The 19,137-nt window shown below is 49.4% G+C and overlaps 1 protein-coding gene across 1 annotated transcript; it reads right to left on the reverse strand.

Moving 5' to 3' along the window:
• Positions 1-811: 811 nt before the first annotated feature.
• On the reverse strand, positions 812-13,537 carry LOC102455469 (opsin-5). Its single transcript, XM_006120664.4, has 4 exons — positions 13,175-13,537; positions 9,627-9,920; positions 8,105-8,436; positions 812-5,274 (listed from the first exon to the last, which is right to left on the reverse strand). Exons 1-4 carry the CDS (start codon positions 13,245-13,247, stop codon positions 4,927-4,929), a joined length of 1,047 nt encoding a protein of 348 aa, XP_006120726.1. The 5' UTR covers positions 13,248-13,537; the 3' UTR covers positions 812-4,926.
• Positions 13,538-19,137: the final 5,600 nt, after the last annotated feature.

Genomic DNA, 19,137 nt, shown 5'->3' on the forward strand with positions numbered 1-19,137 from the left:
CCTGCAGGTGCCTAAATACCTGTAAACATTTGTGGCCCAAAGTGACTCCTCTAGGGCCACAGTTTAATTGTTTGAATTACTGCAAACACAGCAGGCTAGATTCATGTCTAGTGTAACTCTATGGAAATCCCTCATACGGCAGTAGTGGTATAACACAAGCTGGCTTAGTGAGACCACAACACGCTCAGGAGGCAGTTTGTTTGATTAATTGGTGGGGGGGAGGAGGCATCCCTCTCTGAAGCCTGCATTTTACTTTTGAAATAGTCCTTGCTCATCCATTGATCCTTTATGTCTTCTCCTGAACGGATGCTGCTCCTGACAGGCATCTCAGCTACAGCTATTGACAGGATTTAGCTACAGCCATGCACATAATTGACCTGAACCTACTGACTTCTCAAGAAGTGAGACCATCACTGCTTCATTATCTGCCCTTTACCTGGCTCCCACTATGGATCAGATTAATCACCATTGGGTTTATTTTTAACTTTGATCATTCAAGCAAACCAGTCACTCCTATGGGTAGCTGAGTGCACTTCAGTTTCCTGTTAGGACAAAGGGTTTCCCTACTCCCTTACAAAAGGGTGAGCTTTTCAAAAGCCGCTGTGAGAGTTAGCAGCACCAGTCCTCCTGAGTCACCTGATGCATACGCTTACCTGATAGTTAGTCCTAGGACTGTGACTCCTAGACAGAGTACTTTATGTGGAGACTGTTCTGCTTTCCCCACTTCAGGTTGGTCAGCATATGGGACTTTTTTCCCCCCCAGCATGTGTTTCTGGAGGCTATCCCTTTAAATCTGGCAGAGAAGCAGCTTTGCTTCTCAAGTGGCTATTTTGTAACAGGCTCTGCTTGCTGGATCCGGTTTATTTGAATTATTGGGGTTAATTCCCTTATTTGCACTACTTTTCACACTACCCAGCTTACATGGACATTGAGCAGGAAGGCGTGAATTTCACTACAAAACCTAGCTCATTGCTTCCTTGATCTATCTTCAGAGTTAATGAGGTGTGCCATTGTGCCTGTATTCCCCCTCCATCGTCCACTAAAGGCACCCTCTTCAGGCTTCTGGCTCCCAGCTGTCACCTATGTTGGGTGGGGTTTCAGGTGTTACTCCCAAGTCCTGACTAGTGTTTTAAGGCTGCACAGCTCTCTGCTTTACACTGTGCTATTCCCAGCAAGTCAGATTGCCTAAACAGGCCTGCACTTCTGAAGACTATAACCAGTGTGTTGCCAACAGTTATGTTACTACATCGCTCTTTTGAAGCAAGCACATTTATTCTTAAGGTAAAAGTATTACAAAGAAACCCTATTAAAACAATACAAGAGCCCACATGCATGCTAGAAAGCTCACCAGAGGTCCCAATAATTCCAGCCTAGGGCTCTGCAAGGTTTTAGTCGTCAAACCCACAGCAGAGTTTTCCCTATGGTTACAAGTTCAGCTGTAGTAGACCCAGAATGAGAACTGAACAGATCAGCCATTTCTTTATACAGCTTGGGCCTTTGAGCTTGGTCTTCTATAACAGCCTGTGACCAACTCCTTTGGCCAAAGCTCTGAAAGGCAAGGGTTTTACATAACCAGAGGTGGGAACTTTCATTAACCTCTCCCTAGGGATTCTCCAGGAGATCCACTTAATACTGATAGACCTAAAAGTCCATATTTTTCAGGCACGTTTTCAATATAGTCATTTGAACTCCTCATTTCTACCTGTGTCACATCTCCCTCCTCAGGAGTTCACTTAGGGGGTGTCTAGATTGCACCCTTAGCGTGAAATAAGTTGCGCAATTTGAGCTGCACAAATAGCTTATTTGGAGTTAATTTTGAAAAAGCTAATTTTGTAACTTGGTGCTGTCTACACAGGCCATATTTTGAAATAAACCAATTGTGAAATGTCCCTTAATCCTTGTGGAATGATGTTTACAGGGACATCAGAATAGCGAGCCCATTATATTTCAAAATAAGGGGCTTGTTTCAAAGACAAGGAATAGCTATTTTGACATACCAGAAGTATCCCAAAATAGCACTGCAGTGCAAACGTATCCTTATGGTGTCAGTGAATAATGCATAAGCTAATACAATTTGGCTACATCTACACTGCAAGTTTTTGCAGCAGCAAATATGCTAATGAGGGACTCCTTTGCATGAGTCGTGATCTCAATTGCATATTTTCTGCCATTTCTTTTTGCGCAATACTAGGTCAGGCCAATGGTTCATCTAACTCAATATCCTGGCTCCCAACAGAGACCAATGCCAGAAGCCTCAGAGAGAATAAACAGAACAGGACGACTATTGCGTGAAACCCCCCATTGTCCATTCCCAGCCTCCGGCAGTCAGGGACCTAAGGAAACCCAGACTGTTGGGTATCATCACTGGCCATTTTGGCTAATAGCCATTGATGGACCTTGAACCCCTAAATGAACTCACCAAATCTGTATTTGCACTCAGTTATAGTTTTGGCCTTCGCAATATCTAAGGGCCATGAGTTTCTGGGTCTTGTGTTATATGAAGAAGCAAATAACACTTTCTTGCTTACTTTCTCCACGCCATTCATCATTGTATAGATTTTATATTCCCCTTCGATATTTCTTTTCCAAGATGTACAATCTCAATCTTTTTAATCTCTCCTCAGCTGTTCCATACCCCTGATCATTTTTGTTGCCCTTCTCTGTCCCTTTTCATTTCTAATATATCTATTTTTAACATGGGTTTGTAGGGTGAGACAATTAGCAACTCTATCTGAGACCAGCAGTAGGGCTGCCAGCCGGGGGGTCGGGCTGGCCAGCTCTGGGGCTGGGCAGGCAGTGGGAGTCTTCCAGCTGCAGGGAAGGGGGACATGGCTCTGGTGTGCAGGGGAGTGGACGTGGGTGGAAAGAGCTAGATCAGTGGGCTAACATTCCCAAAGGGGGAGGGGAAGTATTCACTTGCCATCCATGTTATTAACCAGTTAGGATCCATCAGAGGACTGCCCATCTTATCCCATGGCAGCTTACTTTACTTCAGAGCCTTTGGTGAGGGATCTTGTCAAAGGCTTTCTGAAAGTCCAAGAATCCTATACAGTAATTCCTCATTTAACACTATAGATAGGTTTCCGAAAATGATCGTGTTAAGTGAAAATGTGTTATGCGGGGTCAATTTTCCCATTGAAAATAATGGAAAAGGTGGGGGTTGCATTTCAAGTGGTGGTATCTGTTGGGACTGAGACATAAGGTTGGAGGAGAAAGGGGACTGGGTTACAGCAGGGAGGAGAGGTGTTTGGTTCTGGGGAAGGGGAGGAAAGAAGGGGGGGATTGGGTTGGGAGTATGCCCCTGTGATGGATCTGTCGGGACCCGCACTACGTCCGGCGAGGGGGGTCACTGGGGAACAGCACGGCAAGCGGCGAACCCTCCGCTGCTTTGCAGGGAGGAGGGGGAAGCCCCGCGTAGCCACCAGCAATAGGCCAGCTGGGGAAATCGTGTTATTCCGGGGTCGTGTAATTCAAAAAACGTTCCCTAAAAAAAAATCATGCTATCGTGAAAACGTGATAAGTGGGCACATGTTAAATGAGGAATTACTGTATCCAGTGGATCATCCTTATCTACATATTTGCTGAATCCTAATGGTTTCCTTTGATAAAAGCCAAGTTGACTCTTCCCCCAAGAAATCGTGTTCATCTGAGGCTATGTCTACACAGCAAAGAAAAACCATCGGAGCCGACTCTGGCTCAAGGGGCTTGCGCTGTGAGGCTGTTTCATTGCTATGTAGACTTCTGGGCTCCAGCTGCGATTTAAAGGGTAGGGGGCTCCAAGCTCTGCTGAGAGAACTGGGCCCTTTTGAAGCCCCAGGGCAGTTGTCCCTTTTGCCCCCGTCCTGTCAGCAGGCCTGCCCACAGGGGCCTGAGACTCCTCTGAGTAGAGCCATTGACTCCAATGAAATCACTCCCAATTTACACTACACTTAGCAGAGAATCAAGCCTGCTCTGCGGCTAGGAGAGACTCGATGCTCCGTCCTCAGCAGGGAGCTGCTGCTATCCCTGAGGGAGACGTATCCATCCCCCAGCCAGGCAGCTCCATGTGAAGAGCCCTGAGCCCCTGGATAGGGCTTATTAAGCGGCTGTGGGGCCGTTCTGCCGCGCAGCTTAGAGGGAACCTTGGACAGCAGAGCCGACAGCCTCCATAGACTCCTTGGCAACGTGGGGAGAGGACCTGGCTCTGTGATCTTGGAAGGGGTGGGGCTGAGGGCAGCAGGGGCAGGGCTGAGGGCAGCTGGCCCTCAGCACTGCCGGGAGCCTGGTGCGCTCCTCCCCTTTCCAGTCCTTAATGCTGCTTGGAGCATGTGGCCTGTTGCTCCAACACCAATTTAAACAGGCTTGGGGCTCAGCCACCATTACTGTTGCTGTGGTGGTGGCCAGAGCCTTAGGCCCCTTTGATTCACCCAGCCCTGGGGCAATTACCGCTTTTGCACCCCCTCCCCATTGTCGGTGGACCTAGCTGAGGAAGTGGCATGTTCTCGCCCTCCTTTGCTTAAAGGCCTCTCATTTGAGTGGGATCAACTTCCAGTATTCTCAGATGTTTCCTCTTGAGGCACAGTCACGAGCAGCACAGAGATTCCAGCATCAAGTCAAGACATAGGGAAAAAAATAAAAACCAGTCAATTGTTTTTCAAACGTAGTTCTTATTCCTCTGCAGTAGTTAAGCTGAAGCAAGTTTGATTTGGTTTAGGGCAGGGAGGAAGCCACTGAGATTGGAATTTTCATAAAGTAAATGTCTTTCAAAAACCCCCTCTTCCCGAGGTGCTTAACGTTAAAAAAAGAAATCATGGTTCCTTACAATATTTCACGTGATTCACAGTGGCAATTTATTTTAACATACATGACAGCCCTCCAAGTGCTGATTCCCTATCATACAGGATGAAGTAGGCTTTTCCGCTGTGTTAGTAAAGCCAGCTCTGCTGCTCATTGGCTTGAGGCCTCCTGGTTGTTTGCCTTTGCGGCTGGACAAGCTCGCATGTTTTCTCTCGCCAGCCACACCATCGACATGGGGCTTTCGATGGAGTTCTCCGTGTTAAAGAAGTGAACTCGCCAGCTAGAGCAGCACTTCATTTGCTTAATTTCACGCCGGAAAGTTTTGCTGAAGACGTAGTAGATGAAAGGGTTATAAGCCGTTGACGACTTAGCAAACAGACAGGGCAATAGCGTAAGGACAGGATGTAGGGAGCTGCTGGAGTTGAAGATGGACCAGAAGCTGACTGCTGCGTACGGCATCCAGGCACCAAGGAATCCGATGCTGACAAGCACAGCCATCTGAAAAAGGCAGAGCGTGTTCAGTCCTCAGTTAACACCGCTATCCCCCTACCCTGCCTGGGTTATGTAATAGGAGAACCAGAGAGCCTGGTCCATGTGGGAGAAGGGATCCTGAACAACTCTTATGAGGCACTGCTGGATCAAAATATTTCAGTTTTCCATACACCACGTGGGTGTGTCTAGATCACAGGGTTGTTTCGAAAAAAGTGGCCTTTTTTCAAAAAAACTTCCCCTGCATCTAGACTGCTCCCGCGTTCTTTTGAAAGTAAATCGAAAAAAAAGCGGCAGTTTTTTCAACCGCGGAAAACCTCGTTTTATGAGGAAGATCGCCTTTTTTTGAAAGTGCTCTTTCGAAAAATGGTGCTATGTAATGCAAACTGTGCTTTTTTGAAAGAGAGCATCCAGACTGTCTGGGTGCTCTCTTTCGAAAAAGCGAGCCACGTTTTGGAAAATACTGGTTGTAGTCTAGACGCTCTTTTTTGAAAGAGGCTTTTTCAAAAGGATCTTTTGAAAAAGCCTCTTTCGAAAGAGGCTTGCATTCTAGACGTAGCCACAGAGAAGACACTTTTAATGAGCAGCTTTATTTAGTCAACACCCCAATTTTTTATACAAAAAAAAAGTTGTGATGGAAAACTTTCAACCAGCCTTACTCAGCACCATCTGGTCTCTATGTCCATTAAAAATTCTGTAGGGCTACAAGGCAGACCCGACTCAAAATGATACATTAACATATTTGACACCCATTCCAGCATGACTGGAGATACATACATACAAGCATAAATCAGGGACACTGTTGTATCTTGTAGGTGTAAGGGGCAGGAAAGCATATGAGTTATATAATTCATGGCTGTGCAGTCATGCTGTTGAAACCAATGTGATTCCAAATGCTCTCTGGTTGTCTGCCCATACTGTTTAGTTCAATTTATAGAACAAGTTAATGCATTGAGGCTGAAACATGGCAAGTGGTCCTGACTCTGTGGCAGGACAACTCCTGAGAGCAGGAGCTGCACCCTTGTGAGGGGTGTGTACCCCACACCGGCAGAGTGTGTGTTAGCTGATCCAGAGAGCAATTTGTGCCCAGGCTGCACCGGGAAGGTGGACCAAGCCTAATTTAGGCTTGAGGCCCACTGGGAAGGATCTAGGTGGCTAATAGAGGGGAAGGACGTCAGGGCAGTGGAAGAGAGGCAGGCAACGCTGAGGGGAGAAGGTCTGAGAGATCTTCATTTGGGAAAAGAATCCAGGCAAAGGTCAGGTAAGCTACCGAGAGGGATGGAAGGGCCTGTGATGGAAGGACAGGAAGTGACTCTCCAGGGAGAAAAGCCCAGGATGGGTTGCTTGCTAAAAGAGTCTGAACAGTCTGTGACGTCCTCAGAAGTGGACTGAGATAAAGGGCTGAGGGACAGGCCAAGGCAGGAAATGCTGCAGGGAAGTAGCAAGGCACTTGAGGGAGCAGACCTCAGCTGCTTGCTACAGGGTCCCTGAACTGGAATGCAGAAGAGAGGGTGGGCCTGGGGCCTATAGCTGGCCACCAAGGACAGTGGTGTGAAATCCCCCCCATCCATACACGGAGTAAAGATGATTGAAACCCCTGAGACAAGGGATGTAGGATCCACTGGACTCAGAGTCCGAGGCTGAAGACCTGGCCTGAGATCATCATAGAATCATAGAGCTGGAAGAGGCTGCAGGAGGTCATTGAGTCCAGCCCCCTGCCCTAGGCAGGGTCAATCCCAACTAAATCAACCCAGCCAGGGCTTTGTCAAGGTGAGACTTAGAAACCTCTAGGTCTGGAGATTCCACCACTTCCCTAGGTAACCCATTCCAGTGCTTCACTGCCCTCCTAGGGAAATAGTTTTTCCTAATATCCAACCTAGACCCCCGCACTGCAACTTGAGACCGTTGCTCCTTGTTCTGCATCCGTCACTACTGAGAACAGCCTCTCTCCATCCTCTTTGGAACCCCCCCTTCAAGAAGTTGAAGGCTGCTCTCAAATCCCTCCTCACTCTTCTCTTCTGCAGACTGAACAAACCCAAATCCCTCAGCCTCTCCTCATAAGCCACGTGCTCCAGCCTCAATGACCATTTTTTGAAGGCTCTGTTCCACCAGGAAGGGTCCGAACTTGACCTGGCTGGGGGGCCAAACCCCAGGAGAACCAGACTCCCACAGGGCCAGATTGGCGCTCGGCAGCGGGCACCGAGGGAATAGAGCCTGTCTCGCTTGCGGACAAGGGGCAGGGGATGCGCTGACTAGGGCATCAACGCACAAGGCATGAGTGTGTCTAACATGCATCATCTACCCTTGGGATGGGAGGCCAACTCGATCTTAATGGCAAGATCAGAGCGTTTATCATTTATCGGAGCATTAACCAAACCCCTGTGAACCCTCCTTTCTGAACTGATGAATGCTGACAGGTGCTCATGTCACAAAGCCCAGAACTCTGGAATGGCACTAATTGGATTGCCTTGGTAGCCGTCTCAGCTGAGGCTAAGAAATGAATGCAGCTGGAAGCTGACGCTGTCCAAGGTGGGGGATGGGTAGAACAAAGTATGCAAATAGCTGCTGAACTATGGGGTAGAATCGTGCAGTAACGACTTTCTCCCAGGAGTAATTCTCCCAGGAGTAATTTCTCCCAGGAGTAGGTACCAATGCTGTTATTACTTCTTTCTATTACAAGAATTCCTGTCTAGGACACTGCCTCTCTCGCTAGGAGAGGCTGCCACAGCTGCAGTCAGAGGGCTTGAGGAGATCAGGGCAACTAGAAGGGTATCTCCCGGTGGAGTCCTGAATCTTCACCCAGGGCTCCTGCTTACTTTGCTGTGTTCTGGTCACTCACCAGTGTCAGCCTCCTCTCCATCTTTGCCGCGTTCGGGATCCTGTCAAAGTTCTGTATCTCCTGGTACGTTTTGTGAACCTTCCACGCGATGCCCAGGTAACAGCTGAGGATGGTCAATGCAGGTAGGAGTGTGCACAGAACGAACATGCTCAGGATAAAAGAGAAGCCGTTGGAGGAGTTGTGGAATTCGCTCCATGCTATCGTGCAGGAGATGCCAAACGGTTCGGGGCCATAATAACCCCAACCCAGCAAAGGCAGGATGGCCCAGAGCAGTGAGCAGAGCCAGATGAACACAATCGAAATGCGAACGGCCTTCTTGTTGATAGTATTGCCTGGAAGAAAAGGAACAGCGAGTCCCTAGGAACCACCAATGGCATGGTGGACTTCCCACAAGACTATTGTCTGTCTCTCATTCGGAAGCCAAGTCTCCTCTCCTATCTGCTTTCTTTATTCGCTTCCCTTTAGTAGCGGCTGACAACACAACATTTAAAACGACAAAGTGCAGCCTACTTGGAAACAGCTGTCAGCAGCCTGCTACAAAGGGGCTCTCAAACAGCTCTGCTCTACTGCACTCTTCCTTCAGGAGACCCCCTGGCTATCACTTTAATGAAACACCCAGCTTCCACCAGCCCAGTGACTGGGGATCTTAAGGTCCCCAAGGAGCAGGGATAAATGAACCTTAAAGGATTCTGAGTTTCAGGACAAATAAGCTCCAGATTCTGGTCCGAAACCCATCACCATGGCATTGCTTGTGTTACAGCAGCACCTAGAGGCCCCATTGGGTTAGGTGCTGTACATACATGCAGTGAGAGACACTGCCTTCCCTCAAGTTATAGCCGACCTAGACGAGCTGGAAAAAGGATGGGAGGAAGGAATTACCTGCATTTAGGAAAGCTGAGGAACACAGGGTTAGGGCCATATTCACCAAAGCACTGAGGTCCTGCAGTTCCTGGCTCCTGTGTACCAGGCTGTCTATTGGAATCCTCCATCCCGCATTACGTATGTAAAGAGAGAAGCCTCAGGAGCCTGCAAATATTTTGCTAGTGTGGGCCCCAGATGACTCATTGTCTTGACCCGCAGGGCCCGAACCTAGATCCACTGGAGCAGGCCTGCTTCACCCCTTCACGTGGCAGCCTGTTGATGAGTGCTGAGCCCAGACCTAGGACGGCCAGTCAGCTTGAAGCTCCACCCCTGAGGTCCTATTGGCAGAGTCCCAGAGCAGCTGATTGGCTGGCCCATCCTATTTAAGCCAGGAATAGGAAGCTGTCTGAACACCTGGGATCCACCCTGACCTGGACCGTACATCTTGTGCCTCCACCTCCTGATGCTTCCCTGGCCTGACTTTCTGGCATCTTGATCTGGTTGGGCTCCTGACCTCTGATTTCTGGTTCTGATCTCCAGTTTGTCTCCTGCCTCTGACCCCCCTGGTATCCTGACCCAGCTGACTCTCAACTCCTGACTGTGGTCTCCATTAGGTCTGGCTGCCCAGGACCCAGCCTTGACACTCTTTTTTAATACTTACTATTAGATGTGGATGAACTGGTTACAAGGAACCGGATCACAGCCATCATGCACAAGGTCATCATGCTGGAGACACCGAAGAGGAAACCCATCAGGGCATAGTAGATACAGGACACATCTCCTCCCAGCCAGGCATGGTTCCATGCGGAGGCAATAGCCAGCGGGTACATGCTGATGGCCATTCCCAGATCCGTCACGGCTAAATTTATTATAAGCAGCTCAGGTGACTTGAGATGGGAAGAGCGCTTCACTGCCGCAGCAAGGACTGCTGAATTCCCCAGAATCGTCAGGATCGCTGAGGAGGGTGGGGGGAAACAGTGTGGATAGTTATCATCAGTGTTTTACTAGAAGATTTACCCCATTGCTCAGGTCCTTCAAGGCAGAGGGGAGGTGGAGGAGTCAGGAGTAGGGGTGAGGAGAGGCTCAGGATGCAAGAGTCACTGCAGCGGGTGGGGGCTCAGAGCAAGGGGTTGTGAAGTGGGAGGGGCTCAGAGGAAAGGGGGACTCAAGGGAGAGCATGGGAGACAGCTGCTAGTGCTCCCTGGGGGTGGCCCAGAGTGATGGGGGCTGTGCTGGCCGATGAATGGCTACTCCCCAGGCATGGGCTGGGAACCATGCTGCTGGCTACTCCCCAGGGCTGGGCACTTGCTGCCCCCCTGTGGTCATTCTAGGATATAACTGTGCTTGCTCCCTGCCTCCCCCCCCCCCCCTTGGTCATTCGTGAGGATAACTGCCCCTGCTATCACAGCCCTCCCTTTCCATTTGGTGAGAAACAATCACATTCCAGATACATCCCATTGTCCCGGAACCACCAAATCCTGACCTTGCTTTAAGTGATGATCAGAGGAAGCTGCATAACTAAGTGGGTGGTCCTAGCTCCTACCGATTAGGAGACATTCTTGAACAAATGGACTCTCAGAAGACGGATGGACATAGACAGACCGATAGATGCACAAACTCCCTCAAATACAACACTTGATTTTAGCCAAAAGGCCGAGAAGCGAGTTGTGGACATTCCAAAGAGGTGTGTGCAGCTTGACACAGCAAAAGACACAACCAGTGCCAGTTGCTGTCCTGAGATTACATTCTGAGAAACAGACACACGGGGGTGCCATTTGTAATGGTGATAGTTGCTCTCTGTCAACACTTTGATTTGCTCCCCCCTCTGAAGCTGCTAGAAGTGGGCCTCATCATCCCTGACTGAACTGACCTCGTTATCTCTAGCCTTACTCTTGATTGGAACTATTTTCTTATGCCTGGATATTTATACCTGCCTCTGGAATTTCCACTACATGCATCTGACGAAGTGGGTCTTTGCCCACGAAAGCTTATGCTCCAATACATCTGTTAGTCTGTAACAGTGGTCCCCAACCTTTAGAGGCTCCCAGGTGCCCAGGAAGTGGGGCCACTCACGCGCTGGGCGCCCGGGGGCATGCCAGGGGACTGGGATGCTCTTGCACCCGGCGCCGGTGTGTGCCCTAGGGCCGGGGCTGGAGCCGCCCGAGCACCTTGTGCCATGGGCCCGGGGTTGGCGCTGCCGCCCGAGCCACGCGCCTGGGGCCGGCACCGGCGCTGCTCGAGCACCGCGCGCCCGAGTGCCTGCATGTGCCCCGGGTCTGAGGCCGCCCAAGCGCCGCGCACCCAGCGCCAGTGCGTGTTGCGCGCCTGGGGCCGGCACCTCCCGTGTGCCGGGGGCGGGGCCAGCCCAGGTTGTCGGCGGGTGCCCATGAATGCCCCAGCGGGCATCATGGCGCCCGCGGGCACCGCGTTGGGGACCACTGGTCTATAAGGTGCCACAGGACTCCTCGTCGCTTTTGCAGATTCAGACTAACACGGATACCCCTCTGATACTAGGCCAGCTTAGTACATGCAAAAGTATAACTAATCTTGTTCTGACTGGCGTTTCACAAGGCATTGGACTGAGCTAACTTACATTCTAGGCTGCTTTAATTACGAAAATAGTCAGAAGCTGCAAATCCCTAAAAAAGCAGGCTAGCTGAGCTCAGAGAAGCAGGGGAGGAGATAAAAGTAGAAACCTCCTTCCTTGGAGGATGCTATCACCTAGCAAACTGCTGCATTCTCGTATCATTTCTCTTGCCAAAATATTACTGCAGAGTGTTCAGAAGCAAACAATCGGGTCTGTGTTTTCTTTTCAAACAAGTTTCGGTCTGCAGCAAGGAGGCTGATCTTAAGTTTTCCGGTGAACACGCTCTCTAATGCCAGCAATGAAAAAAGGAAACAACAGATACTTGTTATTTACAGTGCCTTCCCTGCAGCTGTAAAAGCAGTGTGCTCAGGAATAAGATGCAGTGATATAGTTGAAGGGGAAGGGGCTAGGGAAATTTCCAGCCTCTGAAAAATAAACAGTGTTCCTGTTTCCATAAATCGCCCGCAGGGGGATGTATTTCCCCCTTCTTGATAGCACTTCACATTATCCCTTCCTAAATAAATCTTGACTTACTATTTCCTCTTGTCTGTAGATATGAGACCTATTGTGTGGCTAGGAATTTAGACGGGAGTCTAAGGAAGCTAAGCATGTAAATCCTATTGACATTCAATGGCTGTTGGGTACCTAATTCCCTTAAGCTCCCTGGAAAAGCCCAGCCTTAACTCACAGACCACTAAGAAGCTAGTTGGAAGCCTTCAAGAAACCCACAAGTAATCTGGACCCTGACCTGAAGCCACACTCCACGGGGCATGTATGTACTTTGCTATAAATCTATCTTCAAAAAACACAAATAGACGGCTATACAGAACTCACATGCTAGTTGAAAACCCTCTTGCCCTTTTATATAAGGTTGTGCTATTAAAGCAGAGCTGTTCTTAAGAAGAAATGAGACCCCAAAGTGATTCCAGGATCGGACCAAGGCTGCTTTCCCGTAGGGACTCCCAAAAAACTTCCTCTTTACTCTTGATCCTTAAAGTGACTCATAAAGATCCAGCACTGAGCTACTGAAAAGGAAGGCAGGTAATGTGTCTGGAACACAGTAGTTAGCAGTCTTGGTGCTGCAGAGAATTCTGCTGGCTGAGTTAATTATTAAAATTAGAGGCAACAAATTCTGGAAGGAATATTAAACATCATACTTCAGGGCTCAAGCCAGTCTCTAAGGATACATCTACACCACAATGTATCCTGAAATAGCTACCCCGCATCTTTTGAACATGTCTGCTATTTCAGAATATAACAGACATGCTATTTCGGCATCCCTGTAAACCTCGTTCTATGAGGGATAAGGGATGTTTCGAAATAGCCTATTTCGAAAGAGAATTGAAATAAGATACGCAATTTGCATAGTGCAAATTGTGTATCTTCTTTCGAGCTAAGGGTGTAGTGTAGATGCACAGTAAGTATTAAAGACTCGGATAAGATGGGGTGTGGGGTACGGGGCAGATGCTCCCCTATTTGCCTATTCTTGAAATTTCCTCTGAAGCGTCTGATACAGACCCTGGTCAGAAAGAGGACACTGGACTAGGTGGACCCCAGGTCTGATTCAATCTGGCAGTACCTATTCCCTAACAAGCACCAGTGACTGGGGAGGGAGAACTCACCTATGATCAGAAGAAACACGCCTGCTCCGTAATCCACTGTCGGATGGAGTTTGGAAAGGTATTGCTGCTCCATGGCCCCTTGTGGCAGGGGGGAAAGATTTAAATCACAGACAAAGCAATGCTAGTCGGGACGGGGAAGAGGCTCTTCCTCATGGTTTGTCCGGAGTTTGTCCACAGGTCCAGTCGGAGAGAAGGGTGAAGGGTCCCCCCTGTGCATTCTCATCTCGCCATCTCCCCGGGGCTCCCTGGCAGGCGATGAGAGTGGAGCTGGGGAACGCGCTCCTCCCGGAGAGGAGTCAGAGCTCGCCAGTCACCTCTGCACACTCGCAGCCCGACTGGCTCCCAGCGCCTCCCTCCACCCCACTGTTCTGCTCTCTGGCTTGTTAAACAAATTCTCCCTGGCAAATCCCCGCCCAGTGCATTGCAGGAGGCAAAAGCAATTGCAGCTCATCCAACAGCCACTGTAGGGAAATAGATGCTATGAAGCAGGGGACTTTTTTGAGGCATGGGGATGAGAGGACTCAAGTTTCTCTTTGCTCTGCCCTGTTACTAGGCATGGTGTTTACATCTGCAATGCCTGGGGGGGTCACAGTCCCACTCCAGCTGGCAGGGCTTCCAGAGACTAGCACAGGTGAGTACAATTCAGCTGCAGTGCCTGTCGCAGCCAAGACCCAGAATAGATTTGGAGCTGTGTGTAATTCCTAGGGTTGGGCCCAAACTAAAATCCCAGGTCCAAATACCCCAGCCTGCGATTTTGTAGCTGCGATCATGTCCAGATTTTGCAGCTGGCTGCTCTTTGTAGTTGTCTGCACATTGACTCCAAATCAGTATAAATATTCCAGAAAATTGGCTCCAGATCCAAAACGTAGTGCGGATTCTTGTCTAGTCACTAGGGGTATGTCTACACTACCCCGCTAATTCGAACTAGCGGGGTAATGTATGCATACCGCACTTGCTAATGAAGCCCGGGATTTGAATTTCCCGGACTTCATTAGCATAAGCGGGGAGCCGCCATTTTTAAATCCCCGCTGCTTCGAACCCCGTGCAGCGCGGCTACACGGGGCTCGAACTAGGTAGTTCGGACTAGGTTCCTATTCCGAACTACCGTTACTCCTCGTGAAACGAGGTGTACCGGTAGTTCGGAATAGGCACCCTAGTCCTAACTACCTAGTTCGAGCCCCGTGTAGCCGCGCTGCATGGGGTTCGAAGCAGCGGGGATTTAAAAATGGTGGCTCCCCGCTTATGCTAATGAAGCCCGGGAAATTCAAATCCCGGGCTTCATTAGCAAGTGCGGTATGCATACATTACCCTCCTAGTTCGAACTAGCGGGGTAGTGTAGACATACCCTTAGATTATGAAGATCCTGATTTTTTTTCAGATCCTGATTCTGTTCGTGCATTTTAAAAATCTGTGGGTTCCATCTTGCAGGTGCCTTTTATAGCAGGGATTGGGAACCTCAGGACTGTGGGCAGGATGTGGCCCTCAGCTTGCCTGGATCTGGCCTCTGAGGCTCAGGGCTCCCCTCTCTCCTGCATTGGGGAACTCACACTGGTGCTCCAGCCCCCCAGCTGCCCCATGGCAGGGCTGGAGCACACAAAATCTACTAGCTTGGGCCCCACTGGGCTCTGGTATGGGAGGGGAATATGGGGAGTGTATTTCTCCTTCTCAGTCAGGGGCTACGTCAGTGAGGGGTGTTTTTTTTAATTTGTTTTGTTTTGTTTTTTTTGCTTCTCACTTATGTGTGACCCCCGAATGATTTTCTGTGGGTCATTGGCTCAAAAAGGTTCCATGCCCCTGTTTTATAGCATTTACTACCAGGTGTGGGAGTGTAGCCAGATAGACAGACATCACATAAGCGCTATAAAAGAGCCCCGGTATTTGTGGCTGCTACGTTGGAGAAAGAATTGAGGTCCTTTTGATCATTAGAGTGTGGTCTAAAGATCCCATCTGCTTGTATATTTGGGGTGTGCCATGGACAGGGGCCAGCCATGCCTCTAGCACTGTCCACAAGATTAGAGCTTCCTTCAGGGACTCCCTGCTGGCTCCCAGTCTCGAGCAGCTCTCACCTGCCCAATTCCTGACTGAACCCTGGACTGTCTCAGTTTCACCCCCCATTTATATGTCCCGGGTGATTGGAGGTCATCTGACAGTCACAGGTGCACTGAGCTCTTCCTTCTTAAAAGGCCAGCATCGCCCTGTGGGAGGTGCCACAGCCAGACCCCCTCCACAGAGAAGGCTTTGTCCCCAGTTCTCACATGCCCTATCTGGTGCTTTCTGACCTGCCTATTGAATGTGGATCCATGCAGGAAGAGAAAGCAGGGAGGCGTGTCAGGTACCAGCTCCTGCTCTCCAAAGGCCCCTCTCTGTAGGGTCCCACAGGACTCTGTACTATCCCCTCTTCTTTTTAATATTCCTGTGGCACCACTGGAAAGAGAGTGAGATGCCCTCGACTTAGCTGCCTACAATAACCTGGGGACACTCCTCTGTAGACCTCCTTCTGATATATGGTTGTGACAATTTTCTTCCACTGTTTGATCTGAGGAAGTGGGTCTGGCCCATGAAAGCTCATCATCTAATAAACCATCTTGTTAGTCTTTAAAGTGCTACATAGTCCTGTATTTTGTTTCAGCAAGACTGAAGTGACACTGATCGGAAAGGAGAAATGCCTGGAAAAGCTGGCCCTGGCTTGCCTCTCCCTTCCGTGAAGGTGTATAGCTACAACAGAGCAGTGCAAAAGCCTCAGGTTCCTGTCTGACTCCCGGCTAAGCTGGTAGCATCCGTTTCCAAAAGTGCCTTTTGTCTCCGGCCTGCTAGGAAACATCGTCCCTTCTTCCCAGAGGAGGAGCAGGCAACAGGCATCTGTCACCTCCAGGATGGATTCCTGTCATTTATTGTACACATGAAGACAATGCAGGAGCTACGACAGAACGTAGCTGTTTGCCTTCTCCAGGGCTAAGGCTGCCTTGAGCAGACCTGGTCGGTGCTCCTGCCCCTCCACAGCACGGCGACCTTCAAGGCCTCGGTCCTGATCTTCAAACCAGTCAATGGACCCAGCCACATCAGACACTGAATTTCCAGCTGTGAACTCTCATGACAGCGGTGCCCCTCTGGCACAAGGCAGGTCAGAAAGCACCAGATAGGGCATGTGAGAACTGGGGACAAAGCCTTCTCTGTGGAGGGGGTCTGGCTGGGGCACCTCCCACAGGGCGATGCTGGCCTTTTAAGAAGGAAGAGCTCAGTGCACCTGTGACTGTCAGCTGACCTCCAATCACCCGGGACATATAAATGGGGGGTGAAACTGAGACAGTCCAGGGTTCAGTCAGGAATGGGCAGGTGAGAGCTGCTTGAGACTGGGAGCCAGCAGGGAGTCCCTGAAGGAAGCTCTAATTGGTTCCTCAGAGAAGGCTGAAGAGTAGCAAGAATAGTTTGCTTGCTGACATCCCCCAGCCAGAGAGCCAGGGCCAGCGGACAGAAGGCCAGAAGGAGTTTCTTGCTGACTTCTTGCTGAAGCTGTGGGCCAGAGAGGGCTGAAGGCAGCTCTCATAGATGTGACAATTCCCTACAACATTGGGAGAGGTGGCTGCATTATGTTTATGTATCTGTGAGGGCCAGTGATTGTGTGTCATTACATGGAAGCTGATCACAGCTTTCAGGAACTATGAACAGTGGGGACTGATCAGGCAAAGTCATTCCAGTTGTAACACCTCCAGAGAGGTACCACCTCCCAAGAGAGGCTCCCCTAGACTGATTCCAGTTGAGGCCCACAGACAAAGACAGGACTTTGCCTGAGTTTAAATTGACTTGAGGGCATCTTTATGATCCAGAAAATGGGCAGGGCCACTGTCCACGAGCACCTCAGTCCTTAGGGAAGGGTTGGAAGAGTTGACATTTGCCAGAGCCTGAGGCAGGAGTCATGGTGATCTCTGGTAAGCTTCATGCAAACTTGTAGGTACTTCTATTATTCTAATGTTTTCTCTTCTGTGCTTTTACCTGAAGAATAAATGTGGTTGCTTAGAAAGGGCTGTGCAATAGCTTGTCATTGTGGGAAATTATGCTGTTTATAGCTTCTGAAGAGAGGGAGAAGCAGGCCTGCTGGGGAAGTTACAGCATAGGCAGGGAACTGGGCAGCCTGGAAAACCCCCAGTCAGGATGGAGAGGGACACAGGTCTCTGTCCAAGAGAGGTGATGGCTGGAGAGCCAGGATACTAGAGTGGGTGCCTTCAAGGGGGGAAATACATGTGTAGTTGGCCTGAACTATCATAGCAGGGGAGCCAGTCAAGGGGCTTGCTGATGCCTCCATGCTGGAGAGCAGAGGGCCTTCAGGGAATGGTGGTTGCTCCCCCTGGAAAGGAATGGTGGTTGCTCCCCCTGAAAAGGATGTGCACCCAGCAGAGAAGCTGGGAAGAGAGAGGTTGAACTCCGACCATAGGGGCTTGGAGTCCTGGAAAAAGGACAGGAAAAGACCAAAGAAGAGTCTGAGAGATGCTGGAGCATGGCATCTGGTATGTCAGTGGACTACAGGATGTGGGATTTTAGGATTCTATCCATGGGGTGTGAGAAATGGACAATGCTAGGGACTTTTGTATGGATTATGTGTATAATTGTTGGTAATGAACAGGGTTGAGTGAGCTTCCCTCTGAAGAAGGGCAGCTGAGGGAGATGCTTCTGTTCTGGTAGGGTCTGATGCTGGAGGGTGCTTCAGATGGGGCTGCACTGTGACAGGAACCATCTTCTAGAGCCTGCATCTTCAGGAAACATTGCAAGCCCTTCCTGTTTGAGAGAGCCATTCTACCGTGATACACAAAGGTCAAACTCCCTCCTACTCCCCAACAATAAAACCCTACCCCAGACACAGTTTTGACCCCCATAAAGGGGAAAGTACCAGAAACACTACAAAGTCTACTAAAGAATTTGCTATTGGAAATTATGTTCCCTCAGGTGATCCGTGGCCGGATAAGATGCTTATGGTTTGTGCCTTTCAATATTTGATCTTCATAAGCTGATCTTCGTTCAGTTTGGCTGCGAAAGTCATGGTGTCACATTTCAGTGAAGGATGAAAAGCTTTTGTAAACAGAAGACTGCTTAAAGAAGTCACCAGAATTGAAATGATTTCAGAACAGCCTGCACAAAACATGTCTTCACATGAGCATTCACAAGACTTTCATTTCTCCATGAAAGTTCCAGTGCACAGATACATTCATTCAGACAGATATCTGTGCAAAATGAATTTAAAAGGGTGGCAGCTACCACCAAAGTCAATTTATGTTTTGTGCTCCAACTGAATGTTTGCAAATTCTTGTGGTCTCTTGTCCTCAGATGTTAACCACACATGGGAAAGATCTCAGCTACAACAGAATTCTGCTTATAGGCTCAAGTTTTGGTTGTAGGGCCAGTTTTGTTCAACATCTTTATTAATGACCTGGATGAGGGGATGGATTGCACCCTCAGCAAGTTTGCAGATGGCACTAAGTGAGGGGGAGAGGTAGTTATGTTGGAGGGTAGGGATAGGGTGCAGAGTGACCTAGACAAATTGGAGGATTGGGCCAAAAGAAATCTGGTGAGGTTCAACAAGGACAAGTGCAGAGTCCTGCACTTGGGACGGAAGAATCCCAAGCATTGTTACAAGCTGGGGACCAACCAGCTATGTAGTAGTTCTGCAGAAAAGGACCTGGGGGTTACAGTGGATGAGAAGCTGGATATGAGTCAACAGTGTGCCCTTGTAGCCAAGAAGGCTAATGGCATATTAGGTTGCATTAAGAGGAGCATTGCCAGCAGATCCAGAGATGTCATTATTCCCCTTTATTCGGCTATGGTGAGGCCACATCTGGAGTATTGTGTCCAGTTCTGGGCCCCACACTACAAAAAGGATGTGGACGCATTGGAGAGGGTCCAGCGGAGGGCAACCAAAATGATTAGGGGGCTGGAGAACATGATCTACGAAGAGAGGCTGAGGGATTGGGGCT

This window comes from Pelodiscus sinensis, chromosome 3 (assembly GCF_049634645.1).
Source record: "Pelodiscus sinensis isolate JC-2024 chromosome 3, ASM4963464v1, whole genome shotgun sequence".
Lineage (NCBI taxonomy): Eukaryota > Metazoa > Chordata > Testudines > Trionychidae > Pelodiscus > Pelodiscus sinensis.

Coding starts and splice junctions, on each gene's coding strand:
- LOC102455469 (XM_006120664.4), bottom strand. CDS start 13,247: ATGGAGCAGCAATACCTTTCCAAACTCCATCCGACAGTGGATTACGGA. Junction 9,921..13,174: donor CGTGTTTCTTCTGATCATAG/GTGAGTTCTCCC, acceptor CACCCTCCTCAG/CGATCCTGACGATTCTGGGG. Junction 5,275..8,104: donor TGGAGAGGAGGCTGACACTG/GTGAGTGACCAG, acceptor TGCCTTTTTCAG/ATGGCTGTGCTTGTCAGCAT.